The sequence below is a fragment of the Sprattus sprattus genome, assembly GCF_963457725.1.
Source record: "Sprattus sprattus genome assembly, chromosome: 14".
In the NCBI taxonomy this organism is placed as follows: Eukaryota; Metazoa; Chordata; class Actinopteri; order Clupeiformes; family Clupeidae; genus Sprattus; species Sprattus sprattus.
Genome location: NC_137912.1, coordinates 6121029 through 6146428, shown reverse-complemented (window position 1 = coordinate 6146428; position 25400 = coordinate 6121029). Strand labels below are relative to the sequence as shown.

The window sequence follows — 25400 nt, the reverse complement described above, 5'->3', positions numbered from 1 at the left end:
CTCCCAGTTCCAGCATCCTTACAGAGAATGAACGTGAACAATGGTGTTACGGTGAAATGCCTCCCAGAGGAGCTCAAAACACACAGGCAGGAGGAGTATACACGCGTGTATAGGATGCAAAAAGAATTTCCCCAAAGGAAATGACAGTAGTGTTGGGGTGTTATTTATTGGTTATATATTTTTTGCGGATAGACGGCAGCATGGTGCTTTTTTTCCTCTCCACTGTGTTGAAGACGCTCTACCTCTGGGAATTTGGAGAGGGGAATGAGGCTTTGTTTTGAGCTTGTGGAGGATGACACAGTTAGTAACTGTAGATTGTGTCTCTAGGGAACACTTGCTTGGCAGAGGAGATGCCTGTTGTTGGGGTACAGTGCTGCTTCAGAGGAGATGCCTGTTGTTGGGGTACGGTGCTGCTTCAGAGGAGATGCCTGTTGTTGGGGTACAGTGCTGCTTCATAGGAGATGCCTGTTGTTGGGGTACGCTGCTGCTTCATGGCTTGGCAGAGGGGTTGCCTGTTCTTGCGGTACGGTGCTGCTTCATGGCGGTGCCTATTCTCTGTGTTACCGCAGGAGGAAGAGAAGATTTAATCAAGAGGGATACTTGACCTGTGGCAACGTTATGGTAAAGAGGTCTAATCTCTCATCAGGCCCTTTAGTTCAGCGTGCGACTCGGAATTAATCAGGGGAAACTGTTGGAATTGCCAATCTTGCAGCCGCAGTCCTGGCTCTTTCAGTGTTATAGGCGAATGCACACTTTTGTTCCGCGCTCCCTTTATGAAACATTGCATTTTGGGTAGGGTGGGGCGGGGGGGGGGGGAGGGTGGGGGGGGGGGGGCATCGTCCTGTGTTAACCTGTGTTCCTCTGGCATTGATAATGTCCCATGATGTCTGTATACCGACAGCTGTCGCTGCAGATTATGCCTATCGATATGCCGTCACACACACTATACACCAGACACACACACTATACACCCGCACACACACACACACACACACACACACACACACACACACACACACACACACACACACACACACACACACACACACACACACTCACACACACACCGTGGCATTTAATCCATGCCTGATCCATTTCTTTCTGCCACTAATCTTTTCCTGAGGATAATTCATTAGCAGGGAGCATTGTGCGTCTCCCCAGTATGAGAGTATATAGATGCGTATGTGTGTGCAGTGAGGCTGCACAGTGATTGCATCTGATCATGACAATAATGTGGTCATGAATGATCACTCAGAACAGAACCATGACAACACGCTCACAGGAAGTACTCTCTCCCGGAGGTGAAGCACTCACCAAGGAGGAAGTGAAAATGGAGTTAAGATGGTGGGAGAGGAGTCTTAACGTTAGAGTTAAACACAAACACACCACACACACACCCACACACACACACACACACACACACACACACACACACACACACTCACCTACCATCTGCTCTGTATAGGTAGCCCATTACTAACTGTGGAGGTGGGAGTGTAGAGGTCCTGCAGGGGAGTGTAAACATGGCCGTCTTCATGATGGCAGCCATCTGCATCCCTGGGTCTTCACTACATGTGTGCCTCAGAGCTTAGCCCTGTGCCCCAGTCTCTTTAGTTACAGTGTGTGTACCGTATGTGTGTCTCTGCAGGTGGATGTGTGTGTGTGTGTGTGTGTGTCTGTGTGTGTGAATTTGAGAAGGTACCAAAACTAGTGCCCTATGAAACCATACCTCAAAAAGTGTCAAATTGTTGCATAGTGTTAATATAAATCAATAAATCAATATTTCAGATTCCTCCCTATGTGTGTCAGAGATGAGCCACACCGGCTCTTTAGTCAACCACCATCAGTCACTGTGGTCCCATCCACCTCTCTCTCTCTCTCTCTCTCTCTCCCCCACAGAGCACATCAGCCTTCCAGGTGACCCTGCGCGACGAGTCCTGGATAGTCATAACCCTGGAGCCGTCGGACCTGAGAGAAAACGTGACGGCGTACGCGGCCCGCGTGTCCGGCGAGCCCAGAACCCACCTCCTGCCCTTCCAGACCCAGAACCAGACCCAGACCCAGACCCAGACGGACTCACTGCTCTTCAACGCCTCCTACCACGGCCTGGCCTACACGGTTGGCCTGGTACTGGGTAACGACACCACCTGGTCCAAACCGGTCCAGACCAGAACCATCCTTACAAGTAAGGCAGCCGAGTTAATATTCTGGCCTTGATGTACAAATACTGTAAATATTGGCCTAGTTTCAATAACACAATGTACAAAGTGCAAAGATAATTGTGGTGATTAAACTATCACAAATGCCCCCAAAAGCTATGTAAATTCTTCCGAGTTCTTTGTGCTAATGAGTTATATCTGTAACGAGCACATATGCATATTTATTAGGCTCTGTGGGGATATCTGCACCTCACTCATTTGTTTCTTATAGCACATGATGTATAACAATATCCCTGTGAGCACAGTTTGCATCAGACACAAGGAATCTACCCAAGGATTAAGGATAAAAAAAATATGTGTCCTCATCTCCAGAGCCTCTGCCCCTGGACAGCGTGCTAATCTCAGATTACAAGGCGTCTCCTGAGACGGGGGTGGTCTTTGAGATTAGCTCGCCCGAGAGGAACGTCTTCAGCCGGGTGAACATCAGCTACACGGAAGGCAGGGAGCAGCGCTACATGCTCTATAAAGGTCAGTGTGCAGGATTCCATTCCATTCCATTCCATTTCATTCCATTCAATTCAATTCAATTCGATTCAATTCCATTCCATTCCATTCCATTCCATTCCATTCCATTCCATTCCATTCAATTAAATTCAATTCCATTCAATTCAATTCAATTCAATTCAATTCAATTCAATTCAATTCAATTCAATTCAATTCAATTCAATTCAAGTCAATTCAATTCGATTCGATTCATGAACAAACAGCCAAACATATTTTATAAAATAAAATAAAATAAATATTCATTAAATGAATGAATGAATACATGAATGAATGATGAATGAATGAATGGACCAAAGGAATGACTGAGTGAATGAACACACAAAGTAACGAGCTAACTGACCCTCAGCTCATATCAAACCTATTTTTTCTACAAATGAAGGCATACCTAACTGATGTTTGAGCCTCTTTGTAGGTTTTGTGGTCGTTCTGTAAATAGACAGGGTTCTGAATTGAATTGGTCAGTTCTGATAATGATCATATTTTCATATTTGGCACAAGTGGCTGTTGGAGCCATTGATGCATGTGAGTGTTTCAGATGGTTCATTATTGTGCATTTATGTCACAAAAGCTCTAGGATCACACAATGCTGGTGGACTAATTGCTGAGCTCTGTGTGTGTGTGTGTGTGTGTGTGTGTGTGTGTGTGTGTGTGTGTGTGTGTGTGTGTGTGTGTGTGTGTGTGTGTGTGTGTGTGTGTGTGTGTGTGTTGGTGTGTATGTGTGTGTGTGTGTGTGTGTGTGTGTTGGTGTGTATGTGTGTGTGTGTGTGTGTGTGTGTGTGGTGTGTGTGTGTTTCACAGACTTCTCCAAGGGGAAAACGGTCTTTAAGCACTGGCTACCGGGAACCTGCTACAGTAACATCACCTTCCAGCTAATCTCCGAGGCAATGGCCAATAAGAGCACCCTGGTCCGCAAGAGCGAAGTGGGCCACGAGCCACGCCATCACAGAACAGGTACGGCTCTGATCCAAGAACTGTTACCGCACTGATCCAAGAACTGGTACCGCACTGATCCAAGAACTGGTAACGCACAGTTCCCAGACCAGCTCTGGCTGGCGTACAGCCTCGTGTTGGCTTCATCAAACAAGTACACATCAGCAGTGTGTGTAATCAGCTTTCTTTCTTTTTTTTTTCATTCTTTTTTTCTTTTTTGAAGTTTAATCACAGATACAGAGAAACAGAAAAGTAAACACACACACATTGACAAAAAATAATAATACAAAAACAAAAAAACATGAGCATATTGGATTGCAATGTGTGTGTAATCATCTTTGGAAAACACTGACTTCTGATACCACATGGAAAAAGATTCTTCTGCTTTCAGAAAAAGATGAAGCAGAAATATAAAAGAGGATGATGTTTTTTACTGTCCAAACATTACATACATTCATTTCATACTACAGATATCTGATATGAGACAAGTTTGTATGGAAGTATGAAGACGTAGATTACTATACCTCAGTTACCCCAATCCTGGACACTGCCATTTTGTTTACCATCACATTAAACCCAAACTACAAGCTTCCAGTCTTAACCTGTTTAACAGTCACCACACACACACACTTAATGGTTAATGAGGAGCTGGTGTGAGGCTGCCCAGCTAGCTTTCAATGCGCATTGCAGTATGAGGTATGGATTGAGACATTAGGCCTGTGGTCATTTAAATCATTTACATTTATAGAAGTAAATGTGTTGGCATTGACGAACAAAGAAATAAGAGGGTTCATGTTTGATCAATTTAACGTTAAGCCGCTGAGAGGCGCGTAAGCGGTAAAGTACAAGTTCACACCTCACTTCTTACATTCTTATATCTCCATATACCATTAGTTACGCATCAGTGGCCTTTATGGTGGGTCCAGTTAGGTCGTATTAATGCAGTCAGCTGCAAGATGTCAGTCTTGGTCTGCTGCTGGTCTCTTCTCATTAGCGCTTGCATTAGAGTTCCCTGCGGAAGAGCTCCTCCTGAGCCATTAATTATTGAAATGAGTAAAAAATCCTATATAAAATCCTTGGGGCTACTATTGCAAAGGCCACTTGGGTGTGTGGGTGTGTGTGTGTGTGTGTGTGTGTGTGTGTGTGTGTGTGTGTGTGTGGGTGTGTGCGACCCTGAAGGACATCTATTTCCCTTCGAATGGATTTCATTTCACCCCGTGTTGTGTTTTCGGTGATGTGTGTGTGTGTGTGTGTGTGTGTGTGTGTGTGTGTGTGTGTGTGTTTGGTGGGCAGTCATCATTGATTGTTCTGGTAATTTGTCCTCTGGGTTGTTAACCCCCAACTCGGATTGGCCTGGGCAATTAGGGAGAATCCCAACCTGTTTTTCTCATTCTTTCTCTTCTCCTTCTTCTTCTTTGTCCTTCTTCTCTTCTTCTCTTCTCGTGTGCCTGGGCGGTGCAGTGCCCAACCCCCCGCTGAACATCTCACTCAAGGTCGTGCACCTCAACGGGAAGGTCGTGCGGGGGAGCTTGCTGAAGGAGAGCCTGGCGGAGGGTGGCAGGGGTCAGCAGGACTTCCCCAAACCTCGCAAGGCCCGCGAAGTCCCCCTCATGATGGAGCAGGAGCAGGAGCAGGAGCAGGGGCAGGGGCAGGAGCAGGAGCAGGGGCAGGAGCAGGAGCAGGAGCAGGAGCAGGAGCAGGAGCAGGAGCAGGAGCAGGAGCAGGAGCAGGAGCAGGTGGAGAGCCAGGAGGAGGAGGCGAGGCCGCAGGAGGTGGCCGGAGCCTCTGCCACCCTGAGGCCCGACGCCTCGAGCCTGAACGCCAGTGTGCCCGACCACACGGACGATTACGCCGATGTGAACGCCAACACGGGCGTTGTAACCAACAGCGACGGTTACACTGGCAATGAATCGACCGAGACCGAGGCAGTCACACAGTTCTATTGGCCAGAGCCCACGGGAAACCCCTCCCCCACGGAGGAGGAGTTTGTTAACGTGGTGGTGCCAGAGTACGAGGACTCCAATGAGCCCGGCTCAGCCATCGACCTGCTGACGGAGGCGTACGTCACCCCCACCCCACTGCCCCCCATCCTGCTGGAGCTGCGCTGGCTGCCCCCCCGACCCCCCACCGCCTTGGATGGCTTCAACATCTTCGTCTACCGTGACGGTGCGTCTTTAAACTCTCTATTCTGTAGTCTTTAAACTCTGTCTTCTATAGTCTTTAAACTCTCTCTTCTAAAGTCTTTAAACTCTCTCTTCTAAAGTCTTTAAACTCTCTTCTGTAGTCTTTAAACTTTTTCTTCTGTAGTCTTTAAACTCTTCTGTAGTCTTTAAACTCTCTCTTCTGTAGTCTTTAAACTCTTTCTTCTATAGTCTTTAAACCCTCTCTTCTGTTGTCTTTAAACTCTCTCTTCTGTAGTCTTTAAACTCTCTCTTCTGTAGTCTTTAAACTCTCTCTTCTGTAGTCTTTAAACTCTCTCTTCTGTAGTCTTTAAACTCTCTTCTGTAGTCTTTAAACTCTCTCTTCTGTAGTCTTTAAACTCTCTCTTCTGTAGTCTTTAAACTCTCTCTTCTGTAGTCTTTAAACTCTCGTCTGTAGTCTTTAAACTCTCTCTTCTGTAGTCTTTAAACTCTCACTTCTGTAGTCTTTAAACTCTCTCTTCTAAAGTCTTTAAACTCTCTCTTCTATAGTCGCTCGCTTCACCTATAAAGGTTACCTCAGTCACTGATATTTGCTGTTTAGATTTTAAAGCTGTGAGATTTTTAGATTTTTGAATATGTCTATTAAACACTGTTAGTAGTTTAGGATAAGAAACCAACTATAATGGAGTTAATGTATCTTTGGTACTCGAGTCTTATTTTTCAGGCAGGTTATTTTCTTAAGGTTCACAGGGTTCTAAATAGTCTTGTCATTTACAGGGAACTCCACTGAAACAGCCACAGTGGATGAGAACACACACGAGTTCTTCACAGAACTGACGGAACCGGGGACGTACCGTGTGCAGGTCACCACCCTCAGTTCCTCTGGAGAATGTGATGCCCGTGAGAGCATCGCTGACACCGGATTCACCTTCTACCTCAGTATGTACCTCCCTCTCTCTGCACCGGCTGCTTGCGCTTTCTGTCTTTACAGTACTTACTGTTCTCAAATCAGTCACAGCAAAGGGACTTAAGCTTAGTAGTCAAGTATTATGAATGGGAATTTCCACTTAATAATGTATCAGGCCTTGGTATGCCTGTATTCCTGTATAAGGAAGCAAGGTAATGCCTATATTTACAGAGGATTTGTACTGAATTCCTTAAACCCTTTTATGTTTTTACAGTGCAGAATCCAGGACATCACCTTTGTGTTTTATTAATTGTAGTTTTGGGGCAATTGTAATGATGATTTATGTAATGATCATAAAGTCAACAATCAAGTCAACAATGAACAAGTATGTGGTGTCACATGCACATGAAGGTTACGTGCTACAGATTCAATCTTTTGTAATGTACCTAAAAATCTCAAGATGAAATCAATTTCTCTACCCTGGGCTGCCAGATAACCATGGCAACACTGCCTGCTGCTGTATCAAGTGTATATAAAAATGAAACACTACTGTTAATACTTTTATTAATTAATGCCACATGTGAAAAGTAAGTGCTTTATGGTACTCCAGAAAATAATCTCGTGCCATAATTACTTTCCCCTGTTATAAAGTAAAGAAGCTGTCTTACCACCTCCACCTGGTGGCTCCCCGAATGGGCTATACACTGAAATGAAGTTAAACTCATCTCCCTCCCTTCAACTGAGCCGAACTGGAACAAAATAGAATAGAATTGAGCATATTGGAATGAAATTGGGTAAAGTTTGGTGGGGAAGAGCTACGGTGTTGCCATCCCCCCTAGCTCAGAACAAAAATGTATTTATTTATTTATGCGTTTATTTGAAAAGGGAAATTCCAAGAAAATGTCAATGACCGGAATTAGCTTGGTTAGCTAGTTTTCATACGTAGTGGGATCAGGCTCCCCCCTAGCTCAGAACAGACATGGGGTCAGGCTCAGTCAGGGAGTCACAGCGATATTGCCCCCTCCACCCACACTTGCCCCCAGTTGTTGCCCTAGGGGGCCCCAGCGGGTGGTGAAGCCCACAGAGCAGCCAATAAGCAAGAGGTTCTGAGTTGAATATATTTTATATAATAATAATAATTAAATAATAATAATACATTTTATTTTTAACGCACTTTTTATTCAAAAGAATCTCAGAGTGCCTACGTATTAGAAACTAACTATAATAATACAATAAAATAAAACATTAGTTAACATAAGCATAATAGAAAACTTAGTGGTGCTAGATTTTACACAAGGCCAGAAATGCCTTCCTGAATACAAATGTTTTATAATGCCTGTTCAGTCCAATCCGTCAGTCAGGATGCCCCAGCGGTATTGCCCCCTCCACCCTAACTGCCCCCTGTGCCCCCAGGTCCCAGTGGAGAGTGGCTGGAGCAGCCCACGGAGCGGCCGCACTCGGTGAACGTGCGGATGCTGGGCTCCATCTCGGCGGCGGTGACCTGGGCCCCCACGGCCGAGAGCCACAAAGGCAGCCTGGTGTCCGTGCTCTCCCTCACCTGCCTCAAGGCTAGCCTCAGCCAGCGCATGGAGAACAACTACTGCTCAGAGGTGTGTGTGTGTGTGTGTGTGTGTGTGTGTACAATACAGTACGTACACTACAAACTCAGCTTACAATACTGTACACTCAAACTCAGCTTACAATACAGTACACTTTAAACTCAGCTTACAATACTGTACACTACAAACTCAGCTTACAATACAGTACACTACAAACTCAGCTTACAATACATACACTACAAACTCACCACACAATGCAGTACACTACAAACTCAGCTTACGATACAGTACACTACAAACTCAACTTACGATACTGTACACTACAAACTCAGCTTACAATTCTGTACACTACAAACTCAGCTTACAATACAGTACACTACAAACTCAGCTTACAATACAGTGCACTACAAACTCAGCTTACAATACAGTACACTACAAACTCACCACACAATACAGTACACTACAAACTCAGCTTACAATACTGTACACTACAAACTCAGCTTACAATACAGTACACTACAAATTCAGCTTACAATACAGTACACTACAAACTCAGCTTACAATATAGTACACTTCAAACTCAGCTTACAATACAGTACACTGCAAACTCAGCTTACAATACAGTACACTACAAACTCAGCTTACAATATAGTACACTTCAAACTCAGCTTACAATACAGTACACTACCAACTCAGTATACTGGCTGAGTGTACAGGATTTAGAGTAAATTAACACTTACACCATGTGTCATATTAGCCAGCAAACAGAGAACGTCTGCTGTATGACTGTGCGATACAACATTTTACTATTACAGAGTAGTAAGGTAGATATTGCAATGGAGATGAAAACACGCACACACACACACACACACACACACACACACACACACACACACACACACAAACACCCACACACTGTCAGTGACTGCATGGAGAACAGCCTGTGGCATAGAGCAGATATCCTTCCAATACAAACTCATTAAACTTGTGTAGCGACGCGCTGAGGGAAGACAGTGGGGCACAGTATGGTTGAACAGCAGCGGGGGGAAAACGATGTCTGGAATAATAAACGTTACCCTGAAGTTACAGAAAAAAGGAAAGACGCCTTTTGCGGGTTTACTGTGAATACGGCTGAATAGTTGGCTCTTGTAGCCTTGCCTCTGAATGGTTAATGTAAATAATTCTAGCTGGACATATAATAACTCTTGGACGTAAAACAGAATGGAACAAAGCATTGATTATGGAAAAAAAAACATGAAGCCCTGAATTGAAAAAAAGTATATACATGATGTGTATGATGTAAAATTCTAAAATAAAATTCAATATCTGAATTGCTGTGCAGGAGAACATCACCAGTGACATCATCACAAACCTGATGCCAGGTGCACAGTACAGGGTGGTGGTTTACCACACCAACGGCCCTCTCATCAGCCCTCCCTCTGAGCCAGTCATCATCGACATCGGTGAGTCATCCCCTAGGTCTGATTGGCTGAAAGCGTGTCATATATCATCTGTGGTGTTCCTGATTGGCTTAACCTGCTGTCTGTCATCACACACCAGAGCCAACAGGAGTGCGGGACTTGGTGGTGTACCCCCTCAGCCCCACGACGGTGATACTGAGCTGGCAGAGGCCGTACCACGTGGCCTTCCGCAAGTACGTGCTGCAGACGTTCTTCTTCAACCCCGTCTCGCTGGCGTCCGAGTGGACCACCTACTACGAGATCGCCGCCACCGCGTCCGTCATCGCCTCTGTGGTAAGTCAAGTCAAGTCAAGTCTTTTATTGTTAGATGCACAGCACAACTCGGTCTGGGCACTGAAATTCTTAGGACAGGACACCATACCACACTACCATAACAAGACTTAACATATAAGTACTCCAACATGATATAGCATAACTTAACAATAAGCACTGAACATAAGATAAACATATGAAAAGACAAAGTAGTAGACCTACTAGATAAACAATAAATATACAATATAGATACTAGACACAAATAAACAAATACCTTCATAAAATTCGATGAAAGCAGTATTATCAAAATAAAACACAATTTTGAAAAAAACACACAGATAACACTTTTGTGGATGTCACATAAGCACAATCCAGAGCTGTCAAAGACATTATTTGAAGTTCACATACTAAAAGCCCTGTTGTGTGTTGTCTTAAGGCAGCACTAAGGAACACGTTTTGCCCACTGGTTGTGCAGTTTTGATGTGGGTTTTTTAATCCTTACCCTTCAACAACAGGTAACAGGTACCGCAGCAACGGCACCTAGCTGACAGATAATATTCTGAAATTTCAGCAAAATAATTGAAGAGGCAGGGCAAGGGTAGCTTCTAAAAGGTCTATCCCTCGTCCGGGATATTTATTTTTTTGAGTTTTCGTCTTAGAGACATAAAAAGAACAACCACGGAAACATTGAACCCTTTTCTAATATTATTGCTGAGGTCTTCTAGAATAGAATCATATATTCCATTTGTGCATCAATGTTTTTAGTTAAGCAAAATGTACAAAAACATCAAGGCATGTCAGACAACTTAGAAAAGTCTAAAAGGCCTTGGACCTTAGAGTGTTAACTTTTGCGTTCTCCACAGTCTCTTATTTGAACTTCAGTTCACCGATTACCACATGTTCTGCAGATCACGTTCTCACTTCTGCCCTGCTGGCATGGAACACTTTATTTCCCTTAAAAATAAAATACCTTCATAAAATTCGATGAAAGCAGTATTATCAAAATAAAACACAAGGTCATTACGGTATCACCCTCACTGCAGCCCCTGCTCTTCACTTTGGCTGTTTGCACACAGTGATAGACTATATGACCTGGCTCTTCACTTTGGCTGTTTGCACACAGTGATAGACTATATGACCTGGCTCTTCACTTTGGCTGTTTGCACACAGTGATAGACTATATGACCTGGCTCTTCACTTTGGCTGTTTGCACACAGTGATAGACTATATGACCTGGCTCTTCACTTTGGCTGTTTGCACACAGTGATAGACTATATGACCTGGCTCTTCACTTTGGCTGTTTGCACACAGTGATAGACTATATGACCTGGCTCTTCACTTTGGCTGTTTGCACACAGTGATAGACTATATGACCTGGCTCTTCACTTTGGCTGTTTGCACACAGTGATAGACTATATGACCTGGCTCTTCACTTTGGCTGTTTGCACACAGTGATAGACTATGAGCTGGGCCGTTATTCATACACTGATTCAGTGTGCAAACAGCCAAAGTGAAGAGCAGGGGCTGCAGTGAGGGTGATACTGTAATGACCTGACACCATCCTAATCTATTATGGCCGCTGAGCAGTTGCCAACATTACCACAAGTGTGTGCGTACGTGTTTGTGTTTGGGTCTGTGTCTGTGTCTGAGTGTGTGTGTGTGTATGTCTATGTGTGTGTGTGTGTGTGTGTGTGTGTGTGTGTGTGTGTTTGGGTCTGTGTCTGTGTCTGTCTGTTTGTGTGTGTGTGTGTGTGTGTGTGTGTGTGTGTGTGTGTGTGATTGTGTGAGTGAATGTGTGTGTGTGTGTGTGTTTGAGAGTGAGATTGGTGTTTGTGTCGTGTGGCGGCAATCGGAGGATGGCATATAATTGAGGCATTTAATTTTGACACCACATGATGTTTTCCCCAACATCAAAAGAGAGAGAGAGACAGAGAGAAAGAGAGAGAGGGAGAGGGAGCTTAAGAGAGAGAGAGAGAGGGAGGGAGAGAGAGCACCAGTGGTTAACCTTAGACACGGTAGTATGATTCAGTGGGGGTTAAACAGAGATTCAACACGCAGACGGATGCAAATCAGTTGCGTTTTTACATTGTAGATGATACTTTATTTTGATGCGTTAGTGACACACTATGCAAGGGAACGGTGTGATAGCAGACCATTTGCTCCTGTTTATAACATGGGATTATTTTATCTGTCAGATGAAAGGACACTGTCACTCCTGATATTTAGACTATACTTAACATCACTCCCTGGGTTAAGTGTGCTACAAACCTAACAGCATAGTGACTTTAAGTAGAGAGGACACCATTGTGGGTGGTCCAGTCTGGTCAAAAACTAAAAGACAGGTACAATCTCAAAACATTGTGTAGAGAGGATGCTCTCAGTGACTGGTACTGAAGGAATGGGTTGTGATGTGTCACTATGCGGGCACTGTACCCATGGTAACATGGCATCCTCAAAGTTCCCTTCTCTTTCCTCAACCACAGAGAGTTGCCGACCTCCTCCCTGCCTGGTACTACAAGTTCCGCGTTACCATGGTGACCTGGGGCGACCCTCCGCTCAGTTGCTGCGACGGCTCCGCGGCGAACTTTGTGACAGGTAACCCCACTCCCAGGGCTTCCAACAGACACACACACACACCCACACACACACACACACACACACACACACACACACACACACACACACACACACACACACACACACACACACACACACACACACACACACACACAGGAAGGGGTGGACGACCAGAATTGTGTTGAGTTGTATGCGTGTGGAGTTGAGTTATAGCTAAGTGTTTGAGTACTGTCGTGCAAAATGTTTGCAGATTTTAGAGTTGGCTTTTGATCCGTGCTTTCACTTAGATAAGCCACCATCTGTTGCACTGCACAGATACAAACTTTGCAGTTACTGTCGCAGACTACTTATTTATGAATTCATTTTGAAATAATTTAATATGCTGACTGGCGTAAAACATTAATGGGTAACATTGGAAATGGTAGCAATAGCCTGTAATGGATAGCATCAAAGGAGAGGTTTCAAATGAAAAAAAATAATCTCTGAAAAAGGCAGACAAGTGTATTGACTTAGAATTCTGTTTTTTTTTTCTCTCTCTCTCTCTCTCTGTCGCTCTCTCTCTCTCCATAACAATTTGTTTTCCTCTTATTTGCCTCAATATCTAATTTGTCTCTACCTGTTTTCACATCTTTTCTCTTCCCCTCCCCCATCTATCTATCTATCTATCATATATCATCCATCTATCATCCATCTATCTATCCATCTATCCATCCATCCATCTATCTATCTAACCATCTATCCATCCATCTATCTATCTATCTATCCATCCATCTATCATCCATCCATCTATCTATCTATCTATCTATCTATCTATCTATCTATCTATCTATCTATCTATCTATCTATCTATCTATCTATCTATTTATCTATCTATCTATCCATCCATCCATCATCCATCTATCTATCTATCTATCTATCTATCTATCTATCTATCTATCTATCATCCATCCATCTATCTATCTATCTATCTATCTATCTATCTATCTATCTATCTATCTATCTATCCATCCATCCATCATCCATCTATCTATCTATCTATCTATCCATCCATCCATCATCCATCTATCTATCTATCTATCTATCTATCTATCTATCTATCTATCTATCTATCTATCTATCTATCTCTCTATCTATATCTATCTATCTATCATCCATCTATCATCTATCATCTATCATCCATCTGTCCATCTATCCATCTATCTATCTATCTATCTATCTATCTACCTATCTATCTATCTATCCATCTATCTATCTATCTATCTATCTATCTATCTCTTTCCATCTCTCTCTCCCTCTGCCCCCTCCAGCGCCCGAGGCTCCCCACATCTCCTCCGTGGACTACTCCCACGGTCAGCTGTACGTGCGCTGGACGTACGGCGACCTCTTCACCGACCTCACCCACTCCAGGATGCTGCACTGGCAGGTGGTGGCCGAGGGCAAGAAGGGCTCCAGGAAGCGCTTCTCCATTGACGTGAGTCACCCTCACAACTCCTGTCACAGCTTTTTTTTTCTTTTAAGATTTATTTTTGGGCTTTTTGCCCTTATTCCGATTTTTGGACAGGAAATAAGATGGAGAGAAGAGGTGGGGAGTGGGATTGGGAAATGGCCGCGGGTCGGATCCGAACCTGTGTTCCCGTGGCCGTGGGCGTTCAAGCCCGTATATTGGTCGGGGCTGCTGCTTGGCCCCCTGGCCCCCCTCATAGCTGTTTTTTTTTATCAGTAATTAATTCAGTTAGTTAGTTAGTTTGATTGTATCTTCCTTTTAATTGATAATAGTTTTGTTGTTTCACGTCTCCTGTTGTATGACTGAGTTTCCTACAAGAGCAGGGGACTGACTTGCAAGAAGGAACTGAGTGGCGATTCATTTGTATTAGTTTTACTCATGTTCACTTGTTATCATATCTTTAGTGTTCAGAAAGAGGAAGTTGTGACCAGTCTCTTGGGAAATATGAATAAGGGGGTTGTTAATCATTTTCAACATTTGGTGTCTTGGTGAGTGCTTGTGTTCTGAGGGTACTATTGGTTTTTGTTCTCAGGGCTTTGTCATTGGGAATCCTGACCGGCTTTTTGAGGACCGTTAAAAGCTCTCATAGTCTCAGATAGCTCAGTTCAGTTCCAGTTTTTTACTGGAGCTGTTTTTCACAGAACGTTCTCACAAAGAAACCTTTTTTTTCACAGACATCTCAGATGCGAGTACAAAACGCTAATGTTGTTCTTGGCCCAGCTCTCCGTCTGCTGAAACGCTGGGGCTCTTATCAGGGGTAGCGTGGTGTAAACTGAGCTCTCTCTCTCCAGACATGGGCGGCTCAAAGGGCTGGAGGACATGCCGTATCGATCCCAGCCTCTCTGTCCGTGAGAGGCCTCGCTCACACACACACACACACACACACACACACACACCTCGTTCAGACCTCGCTGCTACCGGAGGAGTGCGAGACCTGTGCCTAATAATGCCAATTATGCTACTCCCAGACATGTTTATCTGAGAGAGGACACCATGTCTATGACCACTTAACCACCAGGCTCGGTCAGACATTAGGGGGTAACGCTCCCAGCTTCCAGACAACCACAGGGTTGGGTAATTACAGGGATGTAAAGACTACTCTGTCAGCAAAGGCTGACTTTTTTTTCTTCTGTTGTAGGAGGTTAACTAATCAACTGGAAGACTAAAATCACAAAACACAAGAGCAGTTTATAGGTGTTGAATTGATTCTTCAATCACTGCTTTGTTTTTTGTCTGTAACTTTAAGCAGCTATGAGTTGTAATAGCTAGCATTAGCCTGGTGAAAAGCCTACTAGCACTCTAGCCTTGTGTAGTATTGTAATAACTAGCATTAGCCTGGTGAAAAGCCTACTAGCATTCTAGCCTTGTGTAGCATTGTACGAGCTGTTTCCTCAGAACACAGAGCAGTCTGTCAGACGATACAGCTTATTCATATTTCCCTATTTGAGCAAGGTTTATTTCCGTCGTGGTTTTGGGCAAGCAATCCAACCTGAGGGAGAATTAGGAAATTAAATCTCTAAAAGTAGAGAGGAATCATTGATCCGGTGGCTCATAGTGTCTCCCAATCTTGCTCTGCCTCTATCCTTTGTGTCTGATACCTCTCTGAAAGACTCGACACGAGCCTTGCTGAACAGGACAGCTGATTAACGGTTGGTTTTGCCCGTCTCGTTGTGGTATAAAAAATATATGTTTCACATTTAATCAAGTAGGTTAGTATAGGATTCCATAGTATAACATACATTGAATTGGTAACTTAGTGTGGCCATGTATTCTGTCTGACCTGTTGGGTAAGGTTTGATGAGCTAAGAGAGTTATTCCAGGCTTGGGGTAAGGGGATCCTATGTAAATATTCTTATCTATAGTGCAGGACAAGGTGGCCACAGTGTATTAGTCCGAGGGAGGGGTTTTAGGTATAAGAGCTCAGTTTGCCCAGAGACTGATGGGCATTGTTGTGGGACATTTCATGAACATGGATTGCTTGTAACAATGCTCCCGATATCGTTAATAAATCTGCAGTACCACTCCAGTTGTCTGTAAGTAATTTTGACCACATCGTTCTCTCACCAGGTAACCCGCACCATGATGAAAACTACCATGGCGTTGCCACCGGGGGACATTTACAATCTAACCGTCACCGCCTGCACCGAACGTGGCCGCAACACCTCCATGCCCCATATCATCAAGCTGGGTGAGTTTCAGGCAACAGTTGCCAACTGTTTGTGTGTGTGTGTGTGTGTGTGTGTGTGAGAGAGAGATACATAGAGAGACTGATTATGTGTGTGTGCGCGTGTGTGTGTGTGTGTGTGTGTGAGAGAGACATAGAGAGATACTGATTGTGTGTGTGTGAGTGTGAGAGAGAGACATAGAGAGAGACTGATTGTGTGTGCGTGTGTGTGTGTGTGTGTGTGTGTGTGTGTGTGTGTGAGAGAGAGACTGATTGTGTGTGTGTGTGTGTGTGTGTGTGTGTGTGTGTGTGTGTGTGTGTGTGTGTGTGAGAGAGAGAGAGAGACATAGAGAGAGACTGATTATGTGTGTGTGTATGCTACACAGAAACTGGGGCTGAACTCAACAGAGAGAAAGATCTGACTGACAGTAGTCTGACACTTATCCCCTGAGATTATCCTTTATTGTTTTAGTGAAATAGAAGATTGTTGTGCGATATCAATAAAATATATGTATTACTCCCGCTAGCAAGGAATAGAGTGTAGCTTCTGACAGGGGCTTGGCTGGTGTTTGATAGAAAGTGTTTGTGTAAGTGTGTGAGTCAGGTCTAGTGCATATTGGACTCTAATTTCATTTATGGGCGGCGCGGGTGACAACACCCAAAGTCTGCCACACATGACTTCAAGCTAACTTACTGTAATTACTTGATTAATTAATACATAACTTGAGGAAGAGTTTAAGGGCAAACTTGAGTGGGTCAGCAGCGCTATACTGGTGTGTGTCCGCGCACAAATGTGGGAGTCCCTGTGAAACTTCTAAATGATTAAATGTAGGGCAGGCCGTCCACACAAGAACCTCACTCTCTTCTGGTGTAAAGCCAGCGGAAATGTGTCGACGGCTGTAAAGTAGAACCATTACTGAGCAGCTCTGTGTGAACATTACAGTAATACTGCATGGTTGAATCATTGTGATTGGCTGATAAAGAATGAAACAGCCATTAATTACTCAACCCATTAAAGCTTGATTGCGCCCTGCTTTGTGTCAATGAACTAATCAAGTCTAGGTATCCTCACTATTTTCTATTCTCACTAAGTGGCTGCTGGAGCAGTAAGCCCATTGGTGGAGCTCCTCGCCCTATGACATTAGGGCCCAATGTGTCCCTTTCCCAGAAGACCACTCATGTCATAGACATGCATTGGCAGATGCCACACACCAACACTCTTATGGCTTATGATGTAGTCATAGTGATTTCATTGCAGACATCTAAATGTTTGAAATTTGAAATTTTGAAACATTTTGATTGAAACTAAATTTTGGTCCACTATGTAAGTATGCTCATTCCCTTGAGGTAGACCTGTGTGTTTGGCTGTGCCTCCTTGTGTTTGGATTTGGACTGTGTCCTATCGAGAGGACTTTTTAACAGTATCCTAGAATGCCATACAGTGGGTAAAGTTGGTTTAAAATCTCTTGGATGTCATTTAACCGAAAATGCCTTTTTTTTCAATTCAGAACCTGTTTTCTTTCAAATGAGGGATGTTTATTTCCATGTTACACGTAGGCTATGCTTTTCACAGAAAAAAAGGCCTTTGTACTATCTAGAGAAATATTATATATACTGTATACATCCATATTATATGCATATGCTTCTTCATTTGAGGTAAAAGAGAGGTGTGAGTGTGAATCAACCACACACACACCAACGACAACCACACATTGACGTTCTCCTATCTTGTTTTGAACTAAAGAACACTTATTTTTGTCTTTGCTTTTGCTTTCTTTTTTTCCTTTTTGAGGAAGTTGCTTAGTGGCGCAATGCAGCCTTTCCTCACGAAGCTGCTCCGCACTCAAAGAGCGTTTCAGTTTGTCTGACTCAGTGGTGTATCACGTTTTGTGTGTGTCTGACGTGGTGTCGTATCGTGTTTTGTGTTCACATAGAACCGGCGCCGCCTAAGTCCCTGTACGCGGTCAACGCCACGCACACAGCTGTGACCCTCCTGTGGAGAGAGGAAGGGGTCGTGGACTTCTACCAGATCCTCTGCAAGCCCCTCGGACCCAACAAAGAGCTCAAGGTAAAGACACGGCACGTTAGAATGAGGAGGGAGAGAAGCGTTTAGCGTTTGTGTGTGTTTCTTTCCTGTACAAGATCTCGATCTCATGAAAGACCATGAGGACCACAGCTTATGTTTATGATGTGTGATAGGTGACAAATTCACCCTAGTTACCTCAGGACTTCCGGAGCTGCATAAAAGTATATGTATTGGTCTTGCAAGGATGGCAGTTTTGCACAAGGTCAGAAGAAGCACAGTTCCCTTCTTATCTCCTCTGGTCTAAACATGATCTTGCACATATGCAGACTAAGTGGCAGCTAATATTCTAGTTACACACACACACCGAAAAGCCATGTTCCTGCTTTCATAAGCACATGATTCATACAAGGAATACATTAATACAAGGCACTTGATTCATATATTTATAAATCAGTGTTTGGAAATAATCTCCATCAATGTGGCAGTTGCAAAAGATCAGGAGATGTCAGGAAACTGCCATCAAAGAGGAAAAAATTACCAAACTCCAGGAAGGAGCACAGTAGTAAAGATCAGCTTCAGTCTTCTTTAAATGGCTTAAACACACCGTTTTATTCAGGTTACACTATTTCTGAACTTGTCACTCAAACAGCAAATTCTCACACCTAATCTGCAAAACCATGAGCTTATTCTCAGCCTTTAACTTCATTTCATAAAACACTTTTTTTGCAAAACCTCACACACATTGTTCACTGTCTAAGGCACAGTGAACTGACCTTGAACACTTCAAATATACTAGTCCAGAAAGAGGACATTGGTGTTGTTGTTGTTGATGAGTTTCTATGACAATACCTAAATAAGAGGCTTGGTACAGTCCCACAGTCCCTTTTTATGTATCATGTAAAGAGGGTCAATTTAGTTTTGACATTTACACAGCCTACTATAAAAAAGTCACAGTGTTTTGAAAAACTGCAAAAATTACTGAAATTTGTGTAAATCCTCTATTTATGTATTCAGTCTATTGTCACCGGATTTGTAAACACTGCTCCATGAAGTCAACTGTTAGACTGCAAAAGGCTTTAGCCTAACAAAGACAGGAGTTTTTTTTAGATTTATCATACTAGTGTGTAGTTACTGATTGAAAAAGTCTAACCATATGAATGGTTTTGTTTACCTTCTGACACAAATGTTACATTTTGAAAAGGGGTTTGAATGCAGTGTTTCATTTTGACGGAGACTTGTGGTGTTTTGCATTTTGTGTGCGCAGTTTTGTAAATTGTGTGGACAGTTTAAAAATAATTTGACCTAATTTTTTTGAAAACATGTGTAAGCAGTAGCAACACACTGTGAAGCAGCTGTAAAGTGCTTTGGTCTAAAACTAGCATGCGTACTAAAAGGCAAGCAAAAACCTTGAAAATACCAACAACAGCTCAGTTGGCACTGATAAAAGCTTGCTAACGTGCTGACTGGTGTCTTTTGGTGATATAGTTGCTAATGTCGTGCTGGTAAAGCTTTTCTTACGTTTTTGTGGAGTGGTCTGTCACGGACCACAGAACCACATAGTGCATAGCCTGGCAGGCTAATGATTGGTTCAATTCAATTCAATTCAATTTTATTTATATAGCGCCATAAAAATACAATTGCCAGTAGGCGCTTGACAATTGCCTCTAGGCGCTGATTGGTGTATTTTTCTGTCACACAGTTTCTTTACATGACCGTACACCATCTAAATGAATTTGATAAAGCCATAAGCCAAAACTAGTGGTCTATAAACAGATACATCAACAAGTGGCAAGTTGCTGCATACTGTCGCTTAAAGGGTTTAGCATTTAGTGTGAAGTCAGGCTAGATTTGTGAAGTGATTATCAGCCCTCAAGCACAGGAGAGAGGATCTGGAGTGGAGGGATTATCCACGGACTTCACCGGGGATACCGGAATAATAGAAAGTGTTTTGTAATTGTAATAGGACCTACAAGAAATATAATGGCAACGTTTATTCTGATTTGCCCGCAATTTCGGATTCATCCCACATTTATGTGTAGTGTCAATGCTAATACAGCTAGTATGCTGTGTGTGTCACTACCCTGGATGGGTCAAATGCAGAGGTGGAACTCAGAGTGTGTGTGTCTACACCACCTCTGCCATAAAGTCACTTTCACATTCACATGTGGATTCATCCCACATTTATGTGTAGTGTCAATGCTAATACAGCTAGTATGTTCTATAGTGCGGTATGCAGTATCTTTTGACTGTGTACTTGTTATTGATCTGATTATGTTAATGCAGGGTTCAGCTCAGCTGTCCAAACAGTCCTAATGTATTCTTCTGTCTCATTGCTGCCGTGGAATCTAATGTGTGGCTGACGGGAGACGACCTTTGTTTGGCTTTATGATACCAGCCGCTTGCTCGGCTCTTAGTGCTGGTATGCATTTCAATTGAAGCTGTCCAAACAGTCTCCCCCTACACACACATGCTCCCCCCCATCCCCATCCCCTCCCTCTCTCCCTCCCTCCCTCCCTCCCTCTCCCTTCCTCCCTCTCTTGCTCTCTGCACTCTGGAATTTAATCGCTCATGCTGTTTGTGATCATTCTGTTGCTTTTGGGCGTTTAATGGCCCCATAGCCTCACTTCACCATGGCAACACTGGTTGGAGATGAACCTGGTGCAGGACTCCTCTCACCTTCTTTGGATTTGCGATGTCAGGTCACCTAGACACCTTGCGGGGGCGGGGGGGGGGGGGGGGGGGGGGGGGGGAGAGGGTGAGGGGGGGCTGTCAAAATGGCCTGTTTTTTATTAGGGTCATTAAGAGTGTGGATAGTGAGGGAATGGAATGTGGATGATTTATCCCGTTGCCTTGGCGGCAGTGGCATCAGTAGGCAGAACCCTTGGGGTGTTTGTGTGTGTGTGTGTGTGTGTGTGTGTGTGTGTATGTCGGTGGGGGTGGGGTGGGGTCGTGGAGGGGGGGGGGGGGGGTATGACGTAGTGAGCTCACACTGACAGTCCATCTGCCCAGCCTGCCAGACAGTGTGCTAGGTTCTCCTCACAGACGACTGTTAACGAAAGAGTTCGCAGACAGGGTTGAGAGTTAAACCCTCTAACCAGGTTATGTGCCTGGGAATCTCCTCCATAATCACTCCTGTGGTTAACATGGATAGGTGTGCTGAGCTCTCTCTCTCTCTCGTCCTCTCCAGCGAGGCTGTGGGGAGAATGAAAGATGAGGTATGAACAAATAACGCATCTCCACATGAGGATTAGCAGCTGCCGCAAAGACGCTGCAGAAGCTTCTTCTCCTTCTGTGCTATTTAAAGAGTGGGTTGTAGCAGCCTGTGCGTTTAAGCTTACACATACAAATAGTATTTACCTTCCGATCGACTCGTGTGTGTGGCTTATGAGTCATCAGATGTGAGTTAGTCACCCCGCTGCTAGTGTCACTAACTCACCAGACGCTGATTTATTTTTGTAATTTTTTTGGTAAATGTTACTTGTTATCTGTATGACATCTACTGTGTAGATGATGATGCTGACCAAGTCCTAAGAATTTTGCTGTGCTGAAGGAATTTGGTGGATGCGACAATAAAACCTCTGACACTTTGACACTTTGACACATTTGTCCCTCGTCTCTCCCTGTAGTCCAGAGAGCCCCAGACGTCCCAGTCTCACGTGAGCACGGTGGGGGGCCTGCTGCCGTCCTCCTCCTATAACTGCAGTGTGACCGGCGTCAGCTACAGCACGCCCAGCGAACCAGCCTTCATCACCATCACCACTCTGGGTAGGGCTGTGCCACGACTAACCCCCCCCCAACCACCACCAACACACACACACACACACACACACACACACACACACACACACACACACACACACACACACACACCACCACCACACACATACACACACACACCACCACACACACACACACACACACACACACACACACACACACCACCACCACACACATACACACACACACCACCACACACATACACACACACACCACCACACATGACACACATAGATAAACTCAAGCCCAGCGAACCAGCCTTCATCACCATCACCACTCTGGGTAGGGCTGTGCCACGACTAACACACTCACAGTACACACACACCCCCCTCCCCAACCACCACCACTACACACACACACACACACACACACCCCCTCCCCAACCACCACCACCACCACCACCACACACACACACACACACACACACAGTCACACACCCACACACACACACACACACACACACACACACACACACACACACACACACACACCACCACACATGACACATATAGATAAACTCACACGCATACTTCCTCAGGAACTCCAGTAAATCTATCTCTGTTAACATACTGACACACTTCCATTGCACCTCCAACACATCTCACGGCTCTTAACCTCACACATACACAGAAACACACACACACTCTGTCAGCTATTCACACTTGTCTTGACTGTAAATAACAGTATGTGATTTTTTTGTTGTAGGCTAATGCTAACATAGATAATGTCGAGAGACTGTGAAGAAAACCAGACTGAACACCAGAATATGTAATCTCTCTGTCTTTTTCTCCCTCTCTCACTCTCTGTGTGTGTGTGTATGTGTCTGCATATGTGGCTGCATATCTGTGTGTGTGTGTGTGTGTGTGTGTGTGTATGTGGCTGCATAACTGTGTCTGTGTGTGTATGTGTGAATATGTGTTTGTCTGTGTGTTCACGTGTGTGCCTGTGTGTGTGTGTGTGTGTGTGTGTGTGTGTGTGTATATGTATGAATATGTGTTTGTCTGTGTGTATATGTATGAATATGTGTGTGTGTGTGTGTGTGTGTGTGTGTGTTTTCAGCCAGGGAGATGAACCCCAGCGTGGCAGCCATCTCGGCTCTGGCCGTCCTCAGTGTGCTTCTCATCAGTCTGCTTGTGCTTTTCCTGCTGGTCCTGCGCAAGAAACACATGCAGATGACCAGGTAAATGCACACACACACACACACACACATGAAACACACACGCTCACATACACACACACACACACACAGCCAGACATACAAAGCCAGACATACACAGCCAGACATACAATCGTAGTCGTTATCACATGTTTACTTTGTAAAAATTCTCTCTCTCCTCCTGTTTTGCTCACACACACACACACACACACTCACACACACACACAAACATAGAAGGCTACACAAATACTGGCATCATGTAATACAGCAGCACTCATAATCCACATAGTTCTACAGCTGCATTCATCAACTAGTCAGTGAGTTGTACTCCAATGGACAGCCTCAATAAACCTTTTCTCGTTGTACATTTACATTTAGTCATTTAGCAGACGCTTTTGTCCAAAGCGACGTACAAGCTAAGCGCAATAAAAACTTGTAACAATAAATACTGCTTTTTTTTTTTTCAAGAAATAGAAAACGACATAGAAATAGAAAACGACATAAGTTGTACTGAAACACCACAGCTGCATGGGAAGTGAGAATGATGCTAGTAAATGCTAGTGATCTATTCCCCTTTTTCAATTGCAGTGCTGACTGGTCAAAACCAATGTGTGCCATATTTGTTCTGTGGTCTGTTGTTTTTACTGGCATGTCTGATTTCATTTCACTTTGCAGGGAGTGTGGTGCCGAAACGTTTGTGAATTTTGCCTCTTTCGAGAGGGACGGCAAGATGCCATATAACTGGTAAGATTCCCGTCATCACCCTCTACCCCCAAATGTACTTTTATATGCATCAATCGCAGTGTTACACAGGAAATGATATTAAATGCTAGTGTGCTAGTGACTCAGACAATGGACAGCATGTCACTGACGACCTAAAAGGGTGTATATATATGATATGAACATGATTCAGAAACAGCCACAACAAATCATGATTTTTACAATGCCAAACAGAAAGGCCTTAGCATGCAAATATCATTATTTCCCCCCCAAATCCTCCAAAAATTGGATCACAACTGCTGTCATTTCTCAAACAACAACCCCTCAGACACAAGCAGATTTGGCTGCGCCGTGGGCCCCTCGCAGAGGTTTTTTGATCAGGCATTGATCCGGGCACACATGGCAGCCTTTCAACTGCCATGCACCAGAGACAGCAGGAGAGAGGGGAGATTCTCCCCCTTTTCCTGGTAGTCTGAGATGGGAACGAGAGGATTTGGGGAGATTTGGGGGCGACTTTCATACGGTTCCCCAAGGTGCTTAGAGAAAATACTTACGAGACACAGAGACACGTCTCTTACGAGCGAGATCGGAAATTGTGGAATTATAAAAGCCCAAAGAAAACAGTGATGTAATGTACAGATATTTATATGATTTAAAAATAATAAAATAATACACCATTTTGAGGTATTTGCAGGAAAGGATGGACAAGGGGGCTTTCTGTACCTAATCAAAAACAAGCAGGTAGCCATAAAATGTCATATGCAGTTGGATTGTGGATAACCTCGAGGAGCATGGAGGCTTTTAGCCAGCCACCCCTGTGTCCCTCTGCAGACACCATACATGTTGAAGCATTCAAATGATTAATATAAGAGCTTAAAGACGGTCAGTTAAGGCAGATCTTGGCTTTTAACCAGTCAAATTGAAGCATTCCGCTGACTAAATTGACTACATTTCTTAAGAGTGTACGTGTCAAATGCAGATTGATGACATGTCATGACAGGGCAGAAGTAGTGCGTTTGGAGCACTCTTGTTGTGCCAGGGATTATAAATAGGATAGTTTAGCTTCGTAATCCTGTTGTTCCAAAGAAATTACAGTGACAGGGGATTTAGAAAAACAAATAGACATTTTTCTTCCATGCAGTAATGTTCTCTTACTTTAATATTGGCTTGGGAATGTCTCATGCCAATTTCTGTCACGCGAAACAGCAACAACAACCATGGCCACTGTTTATTTATTTATTTATTTATTAATTTATTATATTTTTTTTTGCCCTAAACCGTGGCCCAACAGTAAAAGCAGCCTCTCCCTGAAGAGCACTTGTGGAGAGCATAGATTCCTAGTTAGAGAGTTATCAAAAGGGCTTTTTTGTAATGTCTACCGATCCTGCACCATATGTTTTTACACAGCCATTATAATTCGTCATTAAAAGAATAGAAAGCCATGGACTGCATGTCACATTAACCCTTTGTATCAGTCACTAAT

The 25400-nt window shown here is 43.9% G+C and overlaps 1 protein-coding gene across 1 annotated transcript in view; it reads left to right on the top strand.

Moving 5' to 3' along the window:
* The window catches only part of ptpro (protein tyrosine phosphatase receptor type O), a gene marked incomplete at its 5' end in the record, with an annotated part of 68389 nt that overhangs the window by 28824 nt on the left and 14165 nt on the right, over positions 1-25400 (top strand). The window contains 16 exons of the mRNA XM_080851362.1: positions 1900-2185; positions 2532-2687; positions 3522-3674; positions 5115-5290; positions 5351-5819; positions 6572-6733; positions 8115-8311; positions 9603-9723; positions 9821-10014; positions 12477-12588; positions 13878-14041; positions 16142-16262; positions 18173-18306; positions 21891-22029; positions 23101-23221; positions 23873-23941. Coding sequence (XP_080707488.1) covers positions 1900-2185; positions 2532-2687; positions 3522-3674; positions 5115-5290; positions 5351-5819; positions 6572-6733; positions 8115-8311; positions 9603-9723; positions 9821-10014; positions 12477-12588; positions 13878-14041; positions 16142-16262; positions 18173-18306; positions 21891-22029; positions 23101-23221; positions 23873-23941 — 2774 coding nt within the window. The remainder of the gene's footprint in view (positions 1-1899; positions 2186-2531; positions 2688-3521; positions 3675-5114; positions 5291-5350; positions 5820-6571; positions 6734-8114; positions 8312-9602; positions 9724-9820; positions 10015-12476; positions 12589-13877; positions 14042-16141; positions 16263-18172; positions 18307-21890; positions 22030-23100; positions 23222-23872; positions 23942-25400) is intronic.